The sequence below is a fragment of the Rhincodon typus genome, chromosome 1 (genome assembly GCF_021869965.1).
Source record: "Rhincodon typus isolate 14 chromosome 1, sRhiTyp1.1, whole genome shotgun sequence".
Taxonomy (NCBI): Eukaryota; Metazoa; Chordata; class Chondrichthyes; order Orectolobiformes; family Rhincodontidae; genus Rhincodon; species Rhincodon typus.
Genome location: NC_063332.1, coordinates 106,719,314 through 106,742,304, shown reverse-complemented (window position 1 = coordinate 106,742,304; position 22,991 = coordinate 106,719,314). Strand labels below are relative to the sequence as shown.

Sequence of the window (22,991 nt, the reverse complement as noted above, 5' to 3'; positions counted from 1 at the left end):
CTGGTCAGCGATTTGGTATGCGATGTAGAAGAGAGCCGAGTCGTTAGTTACACAGTCCTAAATGATCACTAGTGACTTTTAAAACAAATTAATCATTTCTGTGCTCAACATTTTCTGCACAAGTGGTATTAAAGAGAATTAACATAAATGTTGTAAATCAGCTGCGAGGATGGAGAACATGGATCAGATGAGTTAAAACATCGTGTATCTCCGACTCCTATAAATCAACTACATCTACCTAAGTACATTCTATCACAGTGCAACAGGTTATGGCAACCATTTTTTCTCTGGGAACAGACACACTTTCCTTGTATAGCTCTATACTACTTTCCTTAGTGACTTTCTCCATGTAGCATATTCCACATTCTAACCACTTGCTGATGGAAAAAAAATTTTCTGGTACATTTTGTTGAATTTATTAGAAACAATCTTGGATTTATAGCTCCTAGTTTTAGTCTCCCTACAAGCAGAAATACTTTTACTGTTTGTACCCTCTCAAAGCCCCTGTTTCATCTTAAGGATCCCTATCAGGTCACACATCTGTCTTTCTTTTTTCCAGCCTGATCAGTATTTTCTTAAAAATATTGTTTATTTTGCATCAAAATATATATCAAGAAAAATATTTGGGAAATATTCATGTAAGTTTTAGAGACAACAAGGTCCAGAGCTGGATGAACACAGCAGGCCAAGCAGCATCATAGGAGCAGAAAGGCTGACGTTTCGGGCCTAGACCCTTCATCAGAAATGGGGGAGGGGAAGGGGGTTCTGAAATAAATAGGGAGAGAGGGGGAGGCGGATAGAAGATGAATAGAGGAGAGGATAGGTGGAGAGGAAACAGACAGGTCGAAGAGGCGGGGATGGAGCCAGTAAAGGTGAGTGTAGGTGGGGAGTTAGGGAGGGGATAGGTCAGTCCAGGGAGGATGGACAAGTCAAGGGGGCGGGATGAGGTTAGTAGGTAGGAGATGGGGGTGCGGCTTGAGGTGGGAGGAGGGGATAGGTGGGAGGAAGAACAGGTTAAGGAGGCGGGGACGAGCTGGATGTGTTTTGGGATGCAGTAGGGGGAGGGGAGATTTTGAAACTTGTGAAATCCACATTGATACCATTGGGCTGCAGGGTTCCCAAGTGGAATATGAGTTGCTGTTCCTGCAACCTTCGGGTGGTATCGTTGTGGCACTGCAGGAGGCCCAGGATGGACATGTCGTCTGAGGAATGGGAGGGGGAGTTGAAATGGTTCGCGACTGGGAGGTGCAGTTGTTTATTGTGAACTGGGCGTAGGTGTTCTGCAAAGCGGTCCCCGAGCCTCCGCTTGGTTTCCCCGATGTAGAGGAGGCCACAACAGGTACAGCGGATGCAGTATACCACATTGGCAGATGTGCAGGTGAACATCTGCTTGATGTGGAAAGTCTTCTTGGGGCCTGGGATAGGGGTGAGGGAGGAGGTATGGGGACAGGTGTAGCACTTCCTGCGGTTGCAGGGAAAAGTGCCGGGTGTGGTGGGGCTGGAGGGGAGTGTGGAGCAGACAAGGGAGTCACGGAGAGAGTGGTCCCTCCGGAAAGCAGATAAGGGTGGGGAGGGAAAGATGTCTTTGGTGGTGAGGTCGGATTGCAGATGGCAGAAGTGTCGGAGGATGATGCGTTGGATCCGGAGGTTGGTGGGGTGGTACGTGAGGACGAGGGGGATTCTTTTTTGGTTGTTATTGCGGGGACGGGGTGTGAGGGATGAGTTGCGGGAAATGTGGGAGACACGGTTGAGGGCGTTCTCGACCACTGTGGGGGGGGAAGTTGCAGTCCTTGAAAAACGAGGACAACTGAGATGTATGGGAGTGGAATGCCTTATCCTGGGAGCAGATGCGGCGGAGGCGAAGGAATTGGGAATAGGGGATGGCATTTTTGCAGGAAGGTGGGTGGGAGGAGGAGTATTCTAGGTAGCTATGGGAGTCGGTGGGCTTGAAATGGATATCGGTTGCTAGGTGGTTGCCCGAGATGGAGACCGAGAGGTCCAGAAAGAGGAGAGAGGTGTTAGAGATGGTCCAGGTGAACTTAAGGTTGGGGTGGAAGGTGTTGGTGCAGCGCATGAACTGCTCGAGCTCCTCGTGGGAGCACGAGGCGGCGCCGATACAGTCATCAATGTAACAGAGGAAGAGGTGGGGTTTAGGGCCAGTGTAGGTACGGAAGAGGGATTGTTCCACATAACCTACAAAGAGGCAAGTGTAGCTTGGGCCCATGTGGGTACCCATGGCCACCCCCTTTGTCTGTAGGAAGTGGGAGGAATTGAAAGAGAAGTTGTTGAGGGTGAGGACGAGTTCGGCTAAGCGGATGAGGGTATCAGTGGAGGGGGACTGGTCGGGCCTGCGGGACAGGAAGAAGCGGAGGGTTTTTAGGCCATCTGTATGGGGAATGCAGGTGTATAGGGACTGGACGTCCATGGTAAAGATGAGGTGTTGGGGACCAGGGAATTGGAAGTTCTGGAGGAGGTGGAGGGCGTGGGTGGTGTCACGGACATAGGTAGGGAGTTCCTGCACCAAGGGGGAGAAAGTGGAGTCCAGATAGTTGGAGATAAGTTTGGTGGAGTTTTCATTGTTTATAGTCCTAATTCAGTTTCTGATGGATCTGTTAAGTGTTAAGTTTTAAAATTAGATTTGCAGCAGTTGGTGTTATTCTGATTAATTTAATGCTCAGGAATAGTTTTATGCTACAAAACCACTAATTTGTTGTGAAGCTGTATTGGTAAGAAGGTCTGAATAATTTGCTTTATGAAAAACTCTGTCAGGGTAAAGCGAGGAAGAAAGATGACTAGTAACAACAAAAAGGTCTTCTGCTTTCCCACTTCTGCTCTGGCTGCACTTCAAGCAGTTTTCTAAGTATTATTCAGGCTATTGCTTCTCTTCTGAACTAAGAAAAAAAAAACAAAAAATGAAACTGTGCTACTTTTATGATTCTCTTGATTTGTGCAAAACAAAAATCCATGGCTATAGATCTGTGAAAATGCTTGAAGAGCTGGCAATGGATATGTTAATTCATTGCTATAACTTCACTTCTGGTAACAGCCAGTGTTTCTCATAATGTGGACTCAAATTTCAGAAGACTTGGCATAAACAAAGCACTCCATGATTCAAAGGTTTATGGAGAACACTATAGTATGTTTCACTTTGAATGGTAGCCAGTCAATTAATTTTCTTGGATTGAATGGAGCTGAATCATCTCTTTCTAAAATTCAAATTTGTTTCTTATTCAGAGAAAGTAGTCCCATACATTTTGAAGTTCTAGTTTATAGTTTACTCATTTTTCTTTTAGCAGAATTTCACATTGAGGGTTTGCACTGCAGGATAGTCCTGAAATTCTGGATCCTTTTTTAATTTAAGGCAAACCAGTCTTGCCTTAGTTTTTTAGTTCAGTTTCATTCATTAATTCCCTCGCAGATGAGGGACTCTCAGGGCAATTCCATAGGTGGCTGTACAGACCGATGTTGCTTCCACAGGCTCTGCCACACTTGGGGCAGAAGGTAGTCGCAGACAGGGGTGGGTGGGATGTTCGTGTGGCAGTTCTGAGGAAGGGTCACCAGACCCAAAACGTTAACTCTGTGTTTTCCTCCACAGATGCTGCCAAACCTCCTGGGCTTTTCCAGCAACTTTGTTTTTGTTTGGAATACTGTGTTCACTTCTGGTCTTCCGGCTAAAGAAAAGATATTGTTTAACTTGAGGTGGTTCAGAAAAGATTTACAAGGATGTTACCAGATCTGGAGGAATTGGGCTATAGGGAGAGGCTGAATAGGTTGGGGCTTTTTTCCCTGGAATGTTGGAGGCTGAGGGGTAACCTCGTGGAGGTTTATAAAATCGTGACGGGCGTGGATTGGGGGAGTAGCCAGGTTTAAGGTGAGAGGGGAAAAATTTAAAAGGGACCTGAGGGGCAACTTTTTCACATAGAGGGTGGTGTGTGTATGGAACGAGCTGCCAGAGGAAGTGTTGGAGGCTGGTACAATTACAGCATTTAAAATGCATTTGGATAGGTACATGAATAGGAAGATTTTAGAAGGACATGAGCCAAATGATGGCAAATGGGACGATCAGTTTAGGATATCTGGTTGACGTGGACAAGTCATGGTCAAGGAAAATAGAGATGGGCAATGAATGCTGGCCTAAACCAGTGACACCCATAGTCTGTGAATAAATAATAACAAAGAGAATACTCACCGCACAATGCAACATAGGTTTGGAATTCTGATTCACGTGTGGCTGTTAGGTGGGTGAGATTTAAATGTGCCTGCTTCTGGTTTTAATGGAGATGGGTCAGAGATCTAGATGACTGAATCCAACATCCTACTGCCAACACCCCACATGATATCAATGGTCTTTTGATCAGCACAATACCCTCTTCTTATTGCCCCACCCCCAGAAGCAATATCCATGATCTCTCCAAGTGCATGCACTGCTGTGCCACCTACACAGAGAGACTAACTGGAATAAATTAAGGGATACTAGAAAATTATCTTTGTTTTTTTCAGGGAGAAGGGTGGAGGGAGATGATGAAAAACCTGGCTGAGAGAATGGCTGTTGCAAGGGGTTCTTGAGGGGAAGAGTACTATTGATATGCATTATGGATAATACTCATTGTAGTTCCAATGCATTCCAGAAAGGCATGGGATGGTTGGTAATCTTGCACCAATCTATCCTACCTTGACAGCCAAATTGACCCAAGTTATGATAAGGGCCAGTGTGACACAGATAGAAAAAATTCCCTGAGAGAAACCAAATGAAAAATCCTTGCTTAAGATAAATAGCTGCATGTTTATTATGGCTTGGAGCATGGAGGAGTTACCAAACTCTGAACTGTTGGATGCAATCCTGTTGAAAGTTAATTAAAATGGACTGGTAACCTCAAGGAGGAAAGATAAGATACCTAAGAATGTCGAAAACAATATGATCGAAAATGTGGTAGTCTGTAATCTTGGATATAGTAAGAACTGCCGATGCTGGAGTCAGAGATAACACAGTGTGGAGCTGGAGGCATGGAGCAGGAAAGCTGACGTTTTGGCTCGGGACCCTTCTTCTGCAGAAGGGTCGCGACCTGAAATGCCAGTTTTCCTGCTCCTCTGATGCTGCCTGGCCTGCTGTGCTCCTCCAGCTCCACAGTCTGTAATCTTTATAGTTTTACCAGTGGTCATGCATATAGTTTGTAACTGGATGTTCTACTGTTGCTTGCTTTAAAATATATTTAGGTGAGTGAACTGTGGTTGAGCATAGTATATAACTAAATGAACTGGAACTGGAGTCTGGATTTGAAGGGATGGTTCAATCTGATGAATTATAATGCATTATTCTCAACATGCATCTTCCATTATGTGGTTGAAAGTATTATTATATGTTTATGAATAAGTATTGTATTTTTAATCCTTGAATACTTGATCTCAATGTTTCATCTCAAAACTGCATGACCTCTGTCTCGGCTCTGCCCTCTGCAATTGGATCACCAGCTTCTGACCCATAGGCTGCAATCGGTGAGGAAAGGTAACTGCAGCTCCTCCACTGTAACACTCAAGACTAGAGCTCTCCAAGGATGCATCCTCAGCTCCCTATGTTACTCCATGTACACCAATGACTGTGTTGCGAAATTCTGAATGAACACCATGTACATGTTCACTGACATCACCACCGTAGTGCGATGGGTATCTAACAACAACGAGTTAAAAATACAGAAGGGAGATAGAGGGCTTGGTGACATGGTTCAATGAAAACAATCTGTCTGTCAATTTGGCAAAAGTAAAGAACTGATCATCGACTTCAGAAAGAGAGGAGAACATGCCCCCATCTACACCAACAGAACTGAGGTTGAGAGAGTGAAGAGCATCAAGTTCCTTGGAGTGACGATAACTGATGACCTGTCCTGAACTTCCCACATAAATGTACAGTCAAGAAGGCACAACAACGCCTCTTCTTCCTCAGGTGACTCAGGAAATTTGGCATTTCCATAAGGTCCCTTACTAACTTCTATAGATGCACCATTGAAAACATACTGTCTGGGTGAATAATGGCCTGGTTATGCAAACTGCTGTGCCCAGGACCGTAAGAAGCTACAGAACGTGGTGCTCATAGCCCAGACCATCACAGAAGCCAACCTTCCATCCATGGACTGTATTTTCACGGCTTGCTGCTGTGGAAAGGCAGCCAGCATTATCAAAGACCCATTGCACCCTGGCAATGACCTCCTACAGCCTCTTCCGTCACGTAGAAGATACAGGAGCCTGAACACCTGCACCAACAGGTTCAGGAACAGCTTCTTTACGGCCATTATCAGACAGTTGAATGGACTCTAGCCTCAAATAATGTAACCTGCAATGTAATCTGTATGCCTCTAAGTCTCTAAGGTTTTGGAGTAGATCTGTAGCTCAAGTTGTGAGTGTTGAGGTTGGTTGGCTCACCGAGCTGGTTTGTTGTTTTGCAGACGTTTCGTTACCAAGCTTGGTAACATCCTCAGTGCAGCCTCCGATGAAGCGTCGGTGTGTTTTCCCGCCTGGTTTTTAAACTCTGGGGTCCGTTGAGATGGATTGCCTCACTTCTGGTTTTCCTTCGTAGTGGACTGTATATGGGGTTGAGTTCAATGTGTTTATTAATAGCATGCTTCGTGGAGTGCCAGGTTTCAAGGATCTCGTCTCTGCCTAGCCTGTCCCAGGATCTTGGTTCTCCTTGTCCACATGGATTGAGATGAGTGAGTATTGGTTGTGTCTTTTTGTAGCCAGTTGGTGTTCTTGTACTCTTGTTGTTAGTTTCTTTCCTGTTTGTCTGATGTAGTGTTTCTCGCAGTCTCTGCAGGGGATTTTGTAGATGACATTGGTCCTGTCCATGGTGGGGAGTGGGTCTTTAGTTCGGGTGAGCAGGTTTGATGTGGGCTTGTGTGCTACTCTGATGCCCAGCGGTCATAGGAGTCTTGTGGTGAGTTTCGACGTGTTCCTGATGTAGGGTAGTGTGATGAGTGTGTCGGGGCGTGTAGAAACTTTCTGATGCTGTTCGTGTAGGCATTTTCTGACCCAGTTCTTTGGATATCCATTATCCTTGAACACTTGGAAGAGGTATTCTTCTTCCTCTTGGTGTAGTTCCGTGTTGCTGCAGTGTGTTGTTGCCCTTTTAAAAAGTGTTCGCACGCAGCTTCGTTTGTGTGTGCTGGGATGGTTACTGTTGAAGTTCAGTACCTGGTCTGTGTGTGTGGCTTTTCGGTGTACTCTCGTTTGCAGTTCCCCATTTGTCTTGCGCTCTACCATGATGTCCAGGAATGGGAGCTGTTTGTTCTTCTCCTCCTCTCTGGTGAATTTTATTCCGGTGAGGGTGTTGTTTATAAGTTTGTGCGTCTCTTCTAATTTGGTCCGTTTAATGATGACAAAGGTGTCGTCTACATAGCGTATCCACAGTTTAGGTTGGATCACAGTGCTAGGGACCTGGGTTCGATTCCACCCTCCACTGCCTGTGTGGAGTTTGCACATTCTCCCTGTATCTGTGTGGGTTTCCTCTGGGTGCTCCAGTTTCCTCCCACAGTCCAAAGATGTGCAAGTTAGGTGGATTGGCCATGCTAAATTGCCCATAGTGTCCAGGGATGTGCAGACCCGAAATGTTAACTCCGATTTTTTCCTTTACAGATGCTGCCAGACCTGCTGTGCTTTTGCAGCATCTTTGTTTTTGTTCCTAGGTTTACTGTTGTTATTTTTAGTGCCTAGATCCATCTAGTTTTATATAGTTCTCTTAGAATTTGTAGAAGTTTGATATAACTGCTAATATAACCAAGTGACTTGCTAGGCCATTTTAGAGGGAATTTAAGAGTCAACCATATTGCTTTGGGACTGGGCATGTCAGCCAGACTAGGCAGATTTCCTTCCCCTAAAGGGTTTAAGTGAGTTTTTATGATGATGATGTGGTCTCCATTATGCATGGGATTCAGACCCAAGTTTACAAAAATATCAATCAGTGGTTCTGGATTACTCGTATAGAGTAATACAACCCCACACTGTCTTCTTTCCCTGGTAGCTCAGTCTTCCCAAAATCTAGTTGGAGGAAATTTCTGGTCATTAATTTCTGGGTTTTAGGCGAGCAACCTGAAAATTTAAAAGTGGTGAAGGTGTCAAGAGATCATGATGAGGTTACACTGTGTGGTTAGTGGACATGTTGAAACTGACCATTTGATTTTGGACAACAAGGAGGCGCAGTACTTAGATGAAAATGTGTGGGATGGTGGGCTTCAGGTAGCAGACAAGAATATGGAATCTTGCATGATCCCAGAGTTAATAGTGCAGGAGCATGGAGAAGCCATTGCAGGTGACTCTTCAGCTGTGAGCGAATAGTTAAGAATGGAACCATGCAAGTGCTGGACAATGTGGAGAGACATTGTGATATTAAACATTGCAGACAGGAAGAGAAGGGAAAAAAGGAATATGTTAACTTTGCCATAGTCATGTAGGATGTGATTTTAAAAGTTTGTTCAAGGGATATGGGCCCACCTGGCTAGGCTAGCTTTTATTACTCAACCCTAATTATCCTGGAGAAGGTAGTGGTGCACTGTCTTCTTGAACCACTTCAGTCCTTCGAGTGTAGAAACCCTCTCAATGTTATTAAGAAGGGAGTTCCAGAAATTTGACCTGTTGACAGTGAAGGAACAGTGATATAGTTCCAAGTCAGGGTGGTTTATGGCTTCGAAGCCATCAGTTTGGTGACATCTGTTAAGAGCCTTTTGAGAGTTGTGGCAGGGGTGGAATCAGGGGTTCAGACATTGAGTTCTGGGAAAGAGGGGCATGAATTTAAAAGGTGACAACATGTTTGGAGAGGAAGAAGTGGTTGGAGATGATGTTTTAGTTTGCAAGTACTGGAGGATTGATTCTTGAGAGAGGTGACAAAATAGATTTAAAGTAAGAGGCAGGAGGTTTAGAGGGGGGGGAAAGAAAAAAAATCATCCGGTTGGTGTCGGGAATCTCGAACTCACTGCTGAAAGGATGGAAGAGGCAGACACCCTCGCAGTAACTGTTTAGAGGAAAGGTTTAGAGAGATATGGGCCAAATTCAGACAAATGGGACTAGTTTAGTTTGGGAAACTTGGTCAATGTTGATGAGTTGGACTGAAGGGTCTGTTTCCATGCTGCCTGACTCTTATATTTAAGTATTTGGAAGTACTGTTGCAATGCCAAAACATAAAAGACTATGGGCCAAATGCTGGAAAATGAGATTAGAATAGTGAACTGCTTGTATTTGACTGGTGCAGACTTGATGAGCCAAAAGGCCTTTTTCTTTGCTGTAGGCCTCTATGATTCTGTGACATATTTGGATTACAATATCAGTTATTGCAGGAACTTTGAGTATCATTGTTTAATGGAAAGATTGTTGAGAGAGCTGGAGTTGACTCACATGGCAGGATACACCTCCTCCTGTGGTCTTCGCACAGATCCCAAAGTCAGGACCTAAACCTGGACATGACGCACCTTATTCCAATAACACTTATCAGGTTATTTGAGAATATTTTCTCTTGCTTGATCTTCAAAGTAGAGTTTGTGTTCCTGGTAAGTTTATAAAAAAACAAAACTTTCCAATTTGGTATTATAAAACACAGAACTGCAAATGCCTGAGATCGGAAACAAAAACGGAAGTTGCTGGCAAAATGTAGCAGGTCTGGCAGTATCTGAGGGAAGAAAGCGGAGTTAACATTTCAAGTCTGGTGACTCTTCATTAGAACTCATTCCTACTTGGTACTCGGCAATTATCGAATGTTTCGAGCACAGCCAGTGGAAGGGAAGAAATAGCTGGGGTGTGGCCTTGAGAGACTTCTATTTGAAACCCAAATCTTGGCTCCAATCATAGCAAACTAACCACTTTTTACAGAAGCTTTTCTAATGGAATCTTAGGGCAGCCAGCCAAAAAAGTATTCATTCATTCTCTAAAGTATGTTTGAGACTAGAGATGATGGGTCTGTGTATATTGCATTACATCAAATTGCCCGCTGCTTTGCACAGTATCAAAACTGTTCCATACCTGTGCACATGCATGGGGTGATCATGTTTAATTGAATAATTTGACATGAAGATATCTAGTGCAGCTCTTATAACTGGTTCATTGATTTAAGCTTCTTTAACTACTAAATAAAATGTTCAGGTTTTTAATTGCTGACTCCCAACCCATGTCAGCAAAAATTTGCATTAAAATCCTTGGTAAAGATTGGAAAAGCAAGCTGTGTTTGTATTGTGTTGATATGGCACGACCTACTATAGGGCCAGTATCAGTAACTAAACCTGAGCAGTTTGTATGATTGTTTTGAGCATGTCAGGATTTGATTCATCTATTATCATCACAGAATTTACTCAGCAGTTTAGCAAGTAGATATCCAGGATTAACTTCATTGTAGAAATATGTTGGAGATGCAAAAGGTTTTTGTGCATTTAGTTTGACAGCCCCCTACACTGTTGTTCAAGTATCGTGCTGTCTACTTCTGATAGTTGGGAATGGGCAGTCTACATCATTTATCTTTGCTGCTGTTGTATCAATGCTGCTTTGTGATACTCTGGCAAATCGTATCCTCCTGAAGGGTGGGGTTAGTTTTTCACTCTTGGAGCACCAAGCCCATTACATTTGATTTTTCCAGTGTCCTAGTAATAAACTGACAAAACCAGTTCATCATGGACTGGCAGATTCAAATGGCAATTCAGACTGGGGCTGAAAGCTTTAATGCATTTAAGTTTGTTCTTTCCTTCCCAAAGTCCTAACTCTTGCTGTTCCTTACTGCAAATTGACTCCTTCAGAAAGGTTTTAACTTAAAAGTATCCCTGCTATTTAGTAGTCTGTATTTTGCAGGTTATGTCATACTTGCAGATATACGGATTAAAGAACTTGTGGAGCTCTGCAATTCAGCATGCTTGGTAGGGCAGCAAATTAGCAATTTCATGTTTTACTTCCATTGGACAACTTTGGGAAGGAGAGTAGGGGGGTGCTTCTTTGGGGCATTTCTTTGAGGAAATAATGCATAGTCAGTTCTCCTGCATTTGCTTTTAGTTACTGAGAAAACAATAGAAGTAGGAATCCACCGTACAGCCCCGTAAACCTGGTTGCCATTTAAAACAAATCGTAGCTGATCTTCACCTCAACTCCATGTTCCTGCTCGTTCACCACATTCCTGAGAGACTACTTATCTACTTATTTCACTGTTGAATGTATTTAATGTTGCATTGGGTTAGTGAATTTCAAAGATTCACAACCCTCTGTGTGAAGAAATTTCTCCCCATCTCAATTCTGAATAATTGACCACTAATCCTGAGACTGTGCCCCCATGTTCCCTGAATCCCCAATCGGAGAAACAATCTCTTGATGTCTATCATAACAAGCCCCTTCAGAATCTTCCGTGTTTCAGTGAGATTATGTCTCACTCTGTCTAAGTCTGGACCCAGTTCGCTACAACTCTAATCACAGGCTGACCCCATGATACGAAGAACCAGTCTAGTGAATTTTCTTTTCAATGCAAATATATCCTTTCCTACATATGGAAGTCAAAACACACGTACTTCAGCTGCAGCCTCATGCAGTCCTTATAAAACTGCAGCAATATCATCATCTTCCTTTATTTTAATTGCCTTTACAATAAAAGTCAATATACCATTTAACTGGCTAGTGTGAGAATCAGATTAGTGATCTGTATCTTGGCCCATTACATTCTATCATTCCTGACTACTATTGTTGCATGTGCCTTAGCCAAAGGTATTGGAACAGTTTTCTTCCAAGAACAACAGATCAGACATATAAAATGAATATATTATGAATCCTGAGCGTTACCTAAAATGAAAAATCAACACACAGTTATCCGAAAGGACATTCTCTTTGTCACATGTATTTTAGAGATTTTGAGATTGCATACAGGATTTTATGGTGACCAAACATAATCTACTTATCTCATTGTGTAGATAAAGAAATGTTGGCAAGAATGGCTCCACTGATATAACAGTTTTGTCTTTGTCTTATGAAGTTTGCACATCCGACCATATAACTGCAAGGGAAATTACAGAGACCAGCAGATGCTCTCTCAGATTGATTGTTCAAAACCTTTATGCAAGCAGATGAAAAATTCTGCCAGTGAACTTGATTCAAATATTCAAGAAACAAGAATGTTGTGGCCAATGACACAAACAAAGCTTAATGTCATCAGAGAGGAACCAAGATTCCCAAATGTCTTGCCATTGATTGATATTATAAAGAATTCTTGCCAGTATAAACACCTATTGGCTTAATTATGAAAATTTATTTTGCACACAAACTATTGTTCTACGGTATTGTAGATGGCCCACTGGTTTTTGATGACAGACTCACTAACCCTCCTTCATCAAGAAACAGTGTCCTTGACAACATAAATTGAGGACACATGAGCATCACCAAATGTAGAAATAGTGCTTGGGTTTCGGTGTAATGGCCAGGAATCACGTAGGTAGAAGACCTTAGAACTAACTGTTAAGCGAGTGTCATGTAGTCATGATTGAAGGGAACCAGTAATTCTTCTTATCTTTCCTGCCAGACTATAGGAACGTAAAGGGGCAGACCTGTTTGTGTTTGAAGTGTACAAGTTCTTATCTAATGGTGTCATAGAGTCCCTACAGTGTGGAAACAGCCCATTCGGCCCAACAAGTCCACACCGCCCCTCCAAAGAGCATTCCACCCAGACCCAATTCCCTATCCCTGCATTTTGCATGTCTGACCCACCTAGCCTAAACATCCCTGGACACTATGGGCAATTTAGCATGGCCAATCCACCTACCCTGCAGATGTTTGGACTGTGGGAGGAAACGGGAGATCCTGGAGGAAACTCCCGCAGACACTGGGAGAATGTGCAAACTCAACAATGGCAGTTGCCCGAGGCTGGAATTGAACCCAGGTGCCTGGCGCTGTGAGGCAGCAGTGCTAACCACTGAGCCACTGTGCTGCCCGATTGGATTATTTCTCCCGGTTGATCGACTGAATTTATATTCCACAACCATGGACACTGTCGTCAAATCCTGCATGAAATATTTGCCGCTTATGGTTCAAAGTTATGCCCTCATGAGCCTGAACAGTGACCAACTCTGAAGTACTGTGTAACTGTGCTAGATTCAGTGCATCATGACAGACTGATGATATGTGCATATTCAGTTTTTCCAGGAGCGATGTTGTCTTTCACGCAGTAAATTTTAGATATATTTATGCCCACTCTGCATCCATAAATAAATTTGAAGGAATTGCTCGCCTGAGAAGAACAATGTTACCATGGAATTTTGAAACTTGAAAGTATCATTTTGTTCAATTTTTTAAAATATTTTTGGAGGCTTTAAGAAAGAAAGTTAAACTGCCTTCTGTAATGATAACATTAATGTTCTGATACCTTACTGTAATGACTTGTCTGTTAAAATGTTGCAGATTTAACCTGTAACTTGGACTCAATGTTTTTGTTTTTGTGCATGCTGCTTAATGCATGGGGAATCATTTTAATATTTCAACTTAGTGTCCAAATAGTTTGAAGCTTAAATGTCCAGGATGAAGTAGCAGTGGTTTGTGACTGTAAAAAGTCTTTAATTAGGTTCTTTTAAATACAGTATCTCAATCCTGATCAATGATTTTAATATTCGTTACAGTGTCAGGACAAGTGATTAAATGTAATCATAAGAGTGTGTGGTGGCTGCCACTTAAAGGCCTGCAACATTTCAGCAGTTAAAGGAAGAGTAAATGATGAAGAATGCAGTCTGAGTTAAAATCAAATCTTTTCGTAACTTAAGAAGTTGATAATGAAAAGTCTTATATGGTCATGTAGTTATGATATACTTTGAAGATAAAATATTGTTTTTAGAGAAGTCTATGTGAACTATCAACTCAAACTAGTAACTGACAGTTCACAGAATATCTGATAATACGTCCTGCTTGCATGCCCACTTGTTTTTCCTCAGCATCCTGCAATGCTCCAGCAAATCACAGCAAAAACTGGAGGAGCAACGGTGCATAATAAAAACCAAAAGAACTGCGGATGCTGTAAATCAGGAACAAAAACAAAGTTGCTGGAAAAGCTCAGCAAGTCTGGCAGCATCTGTGAAGGAAAAAATCAGAGTTAACACTTCAATCCAGTTTTGAGGAAGGGTCACTGGACCTGAAACGTTAACTCTGTTTTTTCTTCTTCACAGATGCTGCCAGACCGGCTGAGCTTTTTCAGCAACTTTGTTTTTGAGCAACATTGCATCTTCAGGCTAGACAGTTTACATCCTTCTGGGCTCAGTATTGAGTTCAACACCTTCAGATTGTGAACCTGTTCCTTCCTTTTTAGTTCTGCTTGTTACATTCTCTGTCACCGTGCCCTGTCTCCCCTGCTCGTCCCTCCTGTTGTCCAGTCTGGGAGTTAGACATGCCATTGTCACATTCCAATCACTTAATCTGAATTATCAATATCCTTTCTCCCCAAGAACTCCAACCCACCCCCACCCCCACCCCCCAATGAACTCTCACTATTGCATAAATGCTGCCCCCTCCACACTTCTCCTCAGCTCTGATGAAGAGTCATCTAGACTCGAAACATTAACTTGCTGCCTCTCCATGGAAACTGCCTGACCTGCTGTGATCTCCAGCATTTTTGTTTTCTGTAGAGATGACCTTTATTAGTGGTCTAAAATACAACAGCAAGTTTATTCACTCATGGTTTGTTTCCATCAGGAATGGTTGGCAGTGAGTTTTATTTCTCTCAGAGCATCTTGGTGTATATTAAATTGTTGGAGGGCAGTGGTCAGAGAAGCCTGTTATGTTCACTTGAGCATGCGGTTTCTTTCTCATCTTGTGAATAAATAAATAAAAGAATGTCGCTGGTCAGGCCAGCATTTATTGCCTATCCCAGAGGGCAGTTGAGAGTCAACCACATTGCTGCAGGCTGGGAGTCACATGTAGGCCAGACCAGGTAAGGATGGCATCTTCCTTCCCTAAAGGTCATTAGTGAACCAGATGGGTTTTGCCAACAATTGGCAACAGTTTCATGGTCATCATTAGACTCTTCATTCCGGAATTTTATTGAATTTAGTTTGTACCAGCTGTCATGGTGGAATTTGAACTGGGTCCCCAGAACATTACCTGGGTCTCTGGATTAACAGTCCAACAATAATGGGTCATTGCCTTTCCTAAATTGTTTTACAAACTACACTTGTTGATTCCTTAGTTATGATTTTTTTCTTTGGATACTTCTTTTCTTTTTGCTGGATGATTGTTTCTTACCTGGGCAGGATAACATAATAGCTGAATGTTCTGTTCATAAAAATAATATCACTTCTGGAAGTACTGCGCTCATGGTTAAGTTGAGAACATGCTTTGTCAAGACGCAACTCACAGAATAGCTGACAAGCTGGCCATAAAGCAAAAAATCAAAAGTAGAGGCTATAGGTAATTAAGCAGATTGGGAAATGATGGCATACAACAATCAGTGCAGTGACAAATGTTCTTTGTGATTTATGCCAATAGTTAGTACACAGGAATCAGGAGTGCTGTTTCAAAATTTTGCATGAGAAATGTTTCTCCTCCATCACATTTGGGTGCAGCATTCAGTTAATGAGTTTGTATAACAGAATGACCTACCATGTTCATTTGCCTTGAGGTTTTGTGGTGAGATAGTTTTCCCCATTTTCATGTGGGTGGAGATTTAGTTACATCCTGTTAGTTCACTTTCCACCCTATAGCAAAGTATCACGGCAATACTGTCAATGGGATAGTTTATAATGCCACAATAGGTTTTTGTCATTTTGATGTCAAATTGTATTTTCAATGCAGTCTTGTAGACAGATACCCTGTATTGCAGAGTTTGATTCATTGCTAAATAAAGCAACATTAAAAATTGCAGCCCATAATTTGAAAATTGAGTAGTAAATTGTTCATGAAGACAGAATTGGAAGTTTTCTTTTCAAAATGAACAGTTGGAGATGCGTGGTAATGCTCAAAGTACTCCTTTAACAAGTATCAGTTATCTTGCCTTTTCCTCAGACTCAGAATATACAATTTTTAGATGCGGAAAGCACTGCTGCATGTTAGCAAGGGCAGGATGTAGGTGCACGGAAGGGTAGTGTTGCTTAAGGTAAGGTAGGTCACATGTCTGTGTAATTAATTTGTGGTCATTTTCTCTTTTCTATAGCTGACCCTATTGCTTTAGGTTTCATCATCAGTCCCTGGTCTCTGTTGCTGTTACCTTCTGGCGATATTTCTTATACTGATGAGAATGTTTCTGATCAGGACCTGCGTGCATTTACTGCCCCTGAAGTTTTGCAGAGTCGGCCTTTGTCCTCTCTTTCCGATGTTGAAAAGGTATGGAACTAAATAGTCAGTTGTGTGGGAAACTATAGCTGTTTAAATTCATTGTGTGCATGATCAAAATACTGTGCAAGTGTTATACTTAAGTTTTGTGTGTATCTGATTTAAGACTCAAGCTTTCTATAACTGATCCATGTAAAAAAAACCAACCTAATTGCTCCACAGGTAGAATTTTGATGCATACTAAGACAAGCTATTATAGTTAGTGGAAAAGTTGTAATTTTTGAAATGCATATCTGTGATCTAGTTGCAAACTGAAATTGAATTGCTGCATGATATTTGCTTTCCTTTGAAGAATTAATTGTGTTTAACTTTACATGATCCTGGTGGATGGAGGTTTTCCCTACCAAAAGTGTGTTTAGGAAATAATTGATATTCTCCTATTTAAAATTGGCAGTTAGTGTAATGAGAAGGAGGTTGCTAAATTGAGAAGCACTTCTAAACTTAGCTCCAAGCATAGTAACATACACAACTTAATTCACCCTGCCATCCCACCCACTACAATCAACCTTCCATTCCTGCCACAAGATTGAAAAAGACTGTTATAAAAATCGCAAATTACATCTTGTGTTACAGTGACTAAGGTGACTTTCCCTCCTTGTCTTTTTTTCATCAAGCCATCTGCAGCTTTTGACACTGTTAACTACGCAGTCCTGTTTCTGAACCTCTACACAATTATCCAAGCTAAATGGGACTTCTCTCCTGAGATTCCATTCTTATCCACCTAACGATAGCCACTGTATCACTTGAAATGACTTCTCTTTTTGTTCCCATGCCTTAATCTCTGGCATTCTCCAAGGATCTGTACTTGGCCCCTTTGTATTGCTAACTACATGCTTTCTCTTGGTCATCCAAAGGCACAGTTTGTACAAGTGGGTTAAGACACTTCCCCTCTACCTTACTGCAACTGCTTTCAACTCGTTCACTGCTCCCAAATTTATCAGACTGCTTATACTGCATTCAATAGCAAGCAGAAATTAACTCCAGTTAAATATTGGAAAGACTGAACCTAATGTTTTCAGAGTTAGAGGGTTTGAGCTATAGGGAGAGGCTGAATATACTTGGGCTATTTTCCAGGGAGCGTTGGAGGCTGAGGGGTGACCTTATAGAGGTTTATAAAATCATGAGGGGCTTGGATAGGATGAATAGGTAGGGTCTTTTTTTCCCAGGGTAAGGGAGTCTAAAACTAGAGGGCATAGATTTGAGGTGAGAGGGGAAAGATATAAAAGGGACCTGAGGGGCAACTTTTTCATGGAGAGGGTGGTGCATATATGGAACGAGCGGGCAGAAGAAGTGATGGAGATGGGTATAATTACAACATTTAAAATGCATCTGGATGGGTATATGAATAGGAAGGATTTAGAGGGATATGGGCCAAATGCTGGCAAATGGGACTAGATTTATACAGGATAGCTGGTTGGCATGGATGAGTTGGAATGAAGGGTCTGTGAACAGACAAGCTGTATAACTCTATGACTCTATAACTCTGTTCCCTAGGTTCCAAATCCATTCCTCTGCCTCTGTCTGGCAACAATCTGCAGTTAAAGCCTGTCTGTTCACAGCTCGGACATCAGATCTGATCGTACGATTAGCTTCTGACCTCATAATTGTGCCAGTACAAAGACAACTTAGTTTTGTCTCCACAGTATCACACGACTTTGCCCCTGCATCAGTCCTCTATTGCTTTATGCTTCCAAATGAATAAAAAGCATTCCTGATTGGTCTCTTACATTCTACCCTGTATGGACTTGAAGTCATCGAAAACTCAGCTGCCGGTGTCTAAACTCTCAGCAAGCTCTGTTCTCCCATCAGCCGTGTGCTCGTTGACTTATACCTATTTCTCTAATCAACATGTTCAGACATGTTATTGTATACCTTTGCAGCAGATGGGATTTGAACCCAGGCCTTCCAGTCTAGGGGTAGGGACGCTACCACTACCACAGGAGGACCCCCCTCATTGACTAGTATTGAGAACAAAAACAAAGTTGCTAGAAAAGCTCACTAGGTCTGGCAGCATCTGTGAAGGAAAAAACAGAGTTAACGTTTCGGGTTCGATGACCCTTCCTCAGAACTTATTCGTATTGAGTCCTGGTCAAACAATGTCTGGTTCAGCTAATCACTGGATAAGATTGTCTCTCAACGGGAAACATGGTTTCAACGGTAAAATTAGCTGATGTGCAGTCTTGACAAAAATGCAGATTTTTGTTGAAGTAACTATGGTAGGCTTTTGCACCGTTCACATTTTAATGATCAACAGAAGTTGGAAGTAACTACTGGACAATAATTTAAAAATAATGCTGTACGGGCTAGTAAGCGGAGTACGTAGTTGATTGATGTATATAGGTAGTGAAAATATGCATTATTGCTATCATCATGTTCATAATGAAACTATTTAGGGCAATAAGCCCATCATGGGATTATTTCTTCTCTGTCTTTCTTTCTCCTTTATCATTATTTCTTATACATTTTTTTGTCAGTGAGTGCCCTGCGATGTTTTTGCTCTCTAATTGAGGAGCTCGAAGGCCAGTTGTGAAGTCTGTGTTGCTGCCTCAATGATAATTGGCTAATTCCTCATTGTGGGTGAAACTTGATATTCCCCTTGTTTACAGAACTTAGCTGCTCAACCAGATGACATGCTGTGCCACCAGTGAAGTGAAGCATTGTTTTGGTTATTTTCTTGGGTGCCTATAGTTTAACAATGAGTAAATAGGTCTTCAGTGTTTCCAAAATTTGACTTGCTTCTTCACTGCTTCAAATAATTTACTTTTATCGAGTCTTAATCTACACCTCCTATCTGGAGGAGAATGTTGAACTTTAAAGTAACAATTTAATTAATTCTTGGTGAGTAACTAGCTTAGATCATAGAATCCCTACAGTATAGAAGCAGGCCATTTGGCCCATGGAGTCCATATCAACCCTCCTAGCAGCATCCCACCCAGACTGACCCCACAATCCTATCCCTGTAACACTGCATTTCCCATGGCCATTCCACCTAACCTGCACATCTTTGGCCTGTGGGAGGAAACTGGAGTACCTGGAGGAAACCCACGCAGACTGTCATCTGAATATAAACCGAACAAACTGCAGATGCTGTAAATCAGAAACAAGAACAGAAATTGCTGGAAAAGCTCAGCAGGCCTGGCAGCATCTGTGGAGAGAAATCAGAGTTAATGTTTCAGGTCAAGTGACCCTCCTTGAACTGCTTTTCCAGCAATTTCTGTTTTTGTGACAGTCATCTAAGGCTGCAGTCAAACCTGGGTCAAGGCAGCAGTGCTAACCACTGAGCCACTGTGCTGCCCAGATTCTTAAGTCTGACAAATAGTAACATGAAACTATAGTATAGGAAGTCCTGAAGATTAACAAGATACAGTCCCTTATGGTCGAAGGTGCTTAGAATGTTGAATTTAAATTATCGTGAAATGGAATATTTCATGAGCTAGTCGCACTTGGTGAGGAATGAAATGCTGTCCCTAGCCTTTTTGATGACCTGTAAATCTCATCGTTGAAGATTTATAGTAATACTAATTTCTTAGCTTTCCTCATCTGCCACCCTTATAGTCTCTGCAAGTTGGGGATCTGTTATCTGTAAGTTGGGTAGTTACGTGGCATCAACTCTTAACCAATATTAACTCCACTCATATTACCCAATCCCTTGTATTTCGGAGCCTTTCAGAGAGGGAGAGAGATAAATACAAATGGCAACAGCAACTTGTTGCATTTCTAAAGTATCTTTTAAATTATAAAAACATTGCACAATTTTGTGCAGAAGCAGATGAATGAATAAACACTAAACCATTTAGGAGATAAAGACCAGGACAGTTTTGAGAAGGAAGGAGAAGGCACTTGGGAAAGCAATTCCCAAAACAACTGACAATACTCTTGATGAGTGAAAGGAGGGGCATTGCACCTAAGGCACGGAATCTAAGAACTAAAACAGAGGAACAATGGGGCAAAGCATGAGTGAGCTTACTTCCCATTAGGCTCAGTAAGATTCAACCCAGATCCATGAAATGGAAAAATACTGTCCTGTTCCACTGTTCTATCCAGTTACCAAAATGAACTGAATGTGTGTGATTCTATGCAGGAAAGTTGATCGATTATCTTGCTGTTATGTGGATCATTACTATGTTTTAGGATGTAGCAGGTGATAGGCAAGGAAATTATTTGTGATGTCATGATGTTTCTGCATAGACTGCTATTGAGGTTGCCTCATTTTTTATAATATATGGTCTTCCTGTTAACAACAGAGCTTAATTTAACTGGCAAACACCTGGTATCTTAATTTTGGCCCCTGGCATGGTCTGTAAAGTTAACTCTATGTCACAGGTATCTGATTTTCAATTTATTCCAGTAAAACAACAAGGTGCATTTTGTCAAGTTGTTTCAATTTGCCTTAATGTAAAATGAATCACTAGGCAACGGTTAATATGAACCTCTTCCAGATAATATGCAATAAATATCTTTGTCTAGAGCTGCTTCCCATTTATCTTATTATCATTGTTGAAGGTTAAAAGTTGGACTAAATTGACTTAATGCTCCGAAAAATTTGAACTGTAAAGATTTGTTACATCAGCTTTTTTAAAAATGTGTTTGGAAAGTAAGGTTCTTCTTATTTACGGTCCGTGTAATTAGTAAACGAATTTAATGAAAATGATGACATATGGGAGCTGTGTATTCTAACAGTTTAAAATTTACATTGATATTAAAATGTAACATTGACAGCTATGCAATAATTCTAACTGTTTTGTAAACTTTACTGAATCATAACTTTTGATTTTCCAGATGCATGTGTATTCTCTTGGTATGACTTTGTATTGGGGAGCTGATTATAAAATACCTCTGAACCAGGTGAGTCTAAGGTACATTTAATGAAAACACATTAAGTGAATTGATGCTACTTTATTGTAGGGAAATGACTCAAACACAATTGTGACATAAAAGTTTGCAGTTCAGGGGAAACCAGAATCACCCTACTTTGCCTAGTTTCTGCATTTGTGTGATATTTTTCTTTTTATACTGACCCCAAAAATTTCTTTGTAGCTATTTTGAGCAAGAAAGAGGTGGAGGTCAGCTTTATTTGAGTTTTGTAAGTTTTGCATGTATGTTTACTTCATAACTGTGGTTGGGAAATGTATGCACAAGTTTATCATTGACGTCTTGTCTTGCTGACCTGTGCAACTTGTCTATATGCCAAGCCAGCCTACAGCTTCTGTTGGTAGGATTTGCCCTGGCTAATATTGTTTCTGAAGTTCAAACCTGGAGTATTTCTTTAACACTAAAACAAAGGACCAAATTTTATTTTGCATTACTTTTCTAGAATTTCTCGTACACTTGATGTGAAATTTTTTTGTTGTAGTCCAAAGATACAATTATTTATTTTCACAAGATATGTGGAGTGATTTGGTTAGAAATAGTGAAGAAGTTCTATTCTGGGTCTTTGTGCAACTGTGTTCTTGAAAAGAATACAAAAAACCTCTCTGTCTGCATCAGTGAGTCGTAATTACAGTTGAGGGATTTCATTTGGTAAACAAGATTTTGGAAAATCTGAGCTAATGAAATGAATGTCTGCCAAGAAATTAGCACTTCAGTGAAAGCTTATTAACTTTGACTTGTTGGGTCCTCGCTAAATACCTTCAGACACATCTCACCGCACCACAGTTTTGTGTGTGTTTACAGAATATTTATTATTCCATATTAACATTGATAAGTTGTGTAAGCCTATACTCACGTTTCTGTACATAACACATTTCTGTATTCCAAAGTGAGTTGGCAGGATGTTAGGGATAACTGTGTGATTTTCAAAAGTGCAAGGTACCCAATAGATGAGAAAAAAATGTGAAAATTCACAATTGACAGTTTAAGCTTGAGAGGATCTACGGAAAGACGAACAAACATAAAAGGGATCCTTGAAAGAGTGGAATCAGCAAATGAGTCATCCCAGCCAATTAAATAAAGAACAAGTCACTGTGGAGTAGAATGGAAGACCAACACAGCTGAATGGATTGTGGTCATGAAAAGGAGATGTGTCTGGTGGGAACTCAACGAAAATGGGAATATTGGATGGATTAAGGGTGAAATAAGTGGAAAAATATAAGGAAGCTTGTTCCTAACGGATCGTACCAGTAAGGAAATGGGGAGGCAATGGCCTAGTGGTATTATCACTGGACTGTTAATCCAGAGACCCAGATAATGTTCTGGGGACCTGGGTTCAAATCCGCCATGGCAGATGGTGGAATTTGAATTCAATGTCTGGAATTGAGAGTCTAACGATGACCATGAATCCATTGTTGATTGTTGGGGGATAAACCTATCTGGTTCACTGGAAGGAAACTGTCATCCTTACCTGGACTGGCCTACATGTGACTTCAGATCCACAGCAATGTGGTTGACTCTTAACTGCCCTCTGGGCAATTAGGGATGGGCGATTTAATGCTACCTAGCCAGCAACACCTTCATCCCGTGAATGAATAAGAAAAGAAAGACTCTAATAATGTTGCATAAAAGCATGACCAAATAGCCAAATTCTGGAAGAAAAAGCAAACCCAGAGAAGGTGGATAGGACAAAGGCAGAGACTGAAGGACAATGGGACATTTTAGATCTTGGCAACTTTTTACTCCGGAATTTGAAGACCGATTAGTTAATGGGAAGTTGTTGAAAACTATTTTATGGCACATAGGTGAAAGATTTG

The 22,991-nt window shown here is 41.5% G+C and overlaps 1 protein-coding gene across 1 annotated transcript in view; it reads left to right on the top strand.

Moving 5' to 3' along the window:
* Window positions 1–22,991, top strand: part of ptpn13 (protein tyrosine phosphatase non-receptor type 13) — a 190,343-nt gene that overhangs the window by 16,535 nt on the left and 150,817 nt on the right. Inside the window, exons 3-4 of the mRNA XM_048604393.1 lie at window positions 16,127–16,296; window positions 21,085–21,150. Of these exons, the coding sequence (XP_048460350.1) occupies window positions 16,127–16,296; window positions 21,085–21,150 (236 nt within the window). The remainder of the gene's footprint in view (window positions 1–16,126; window positions 16,297–21,084; window positions 21,151–22,991) is intronic.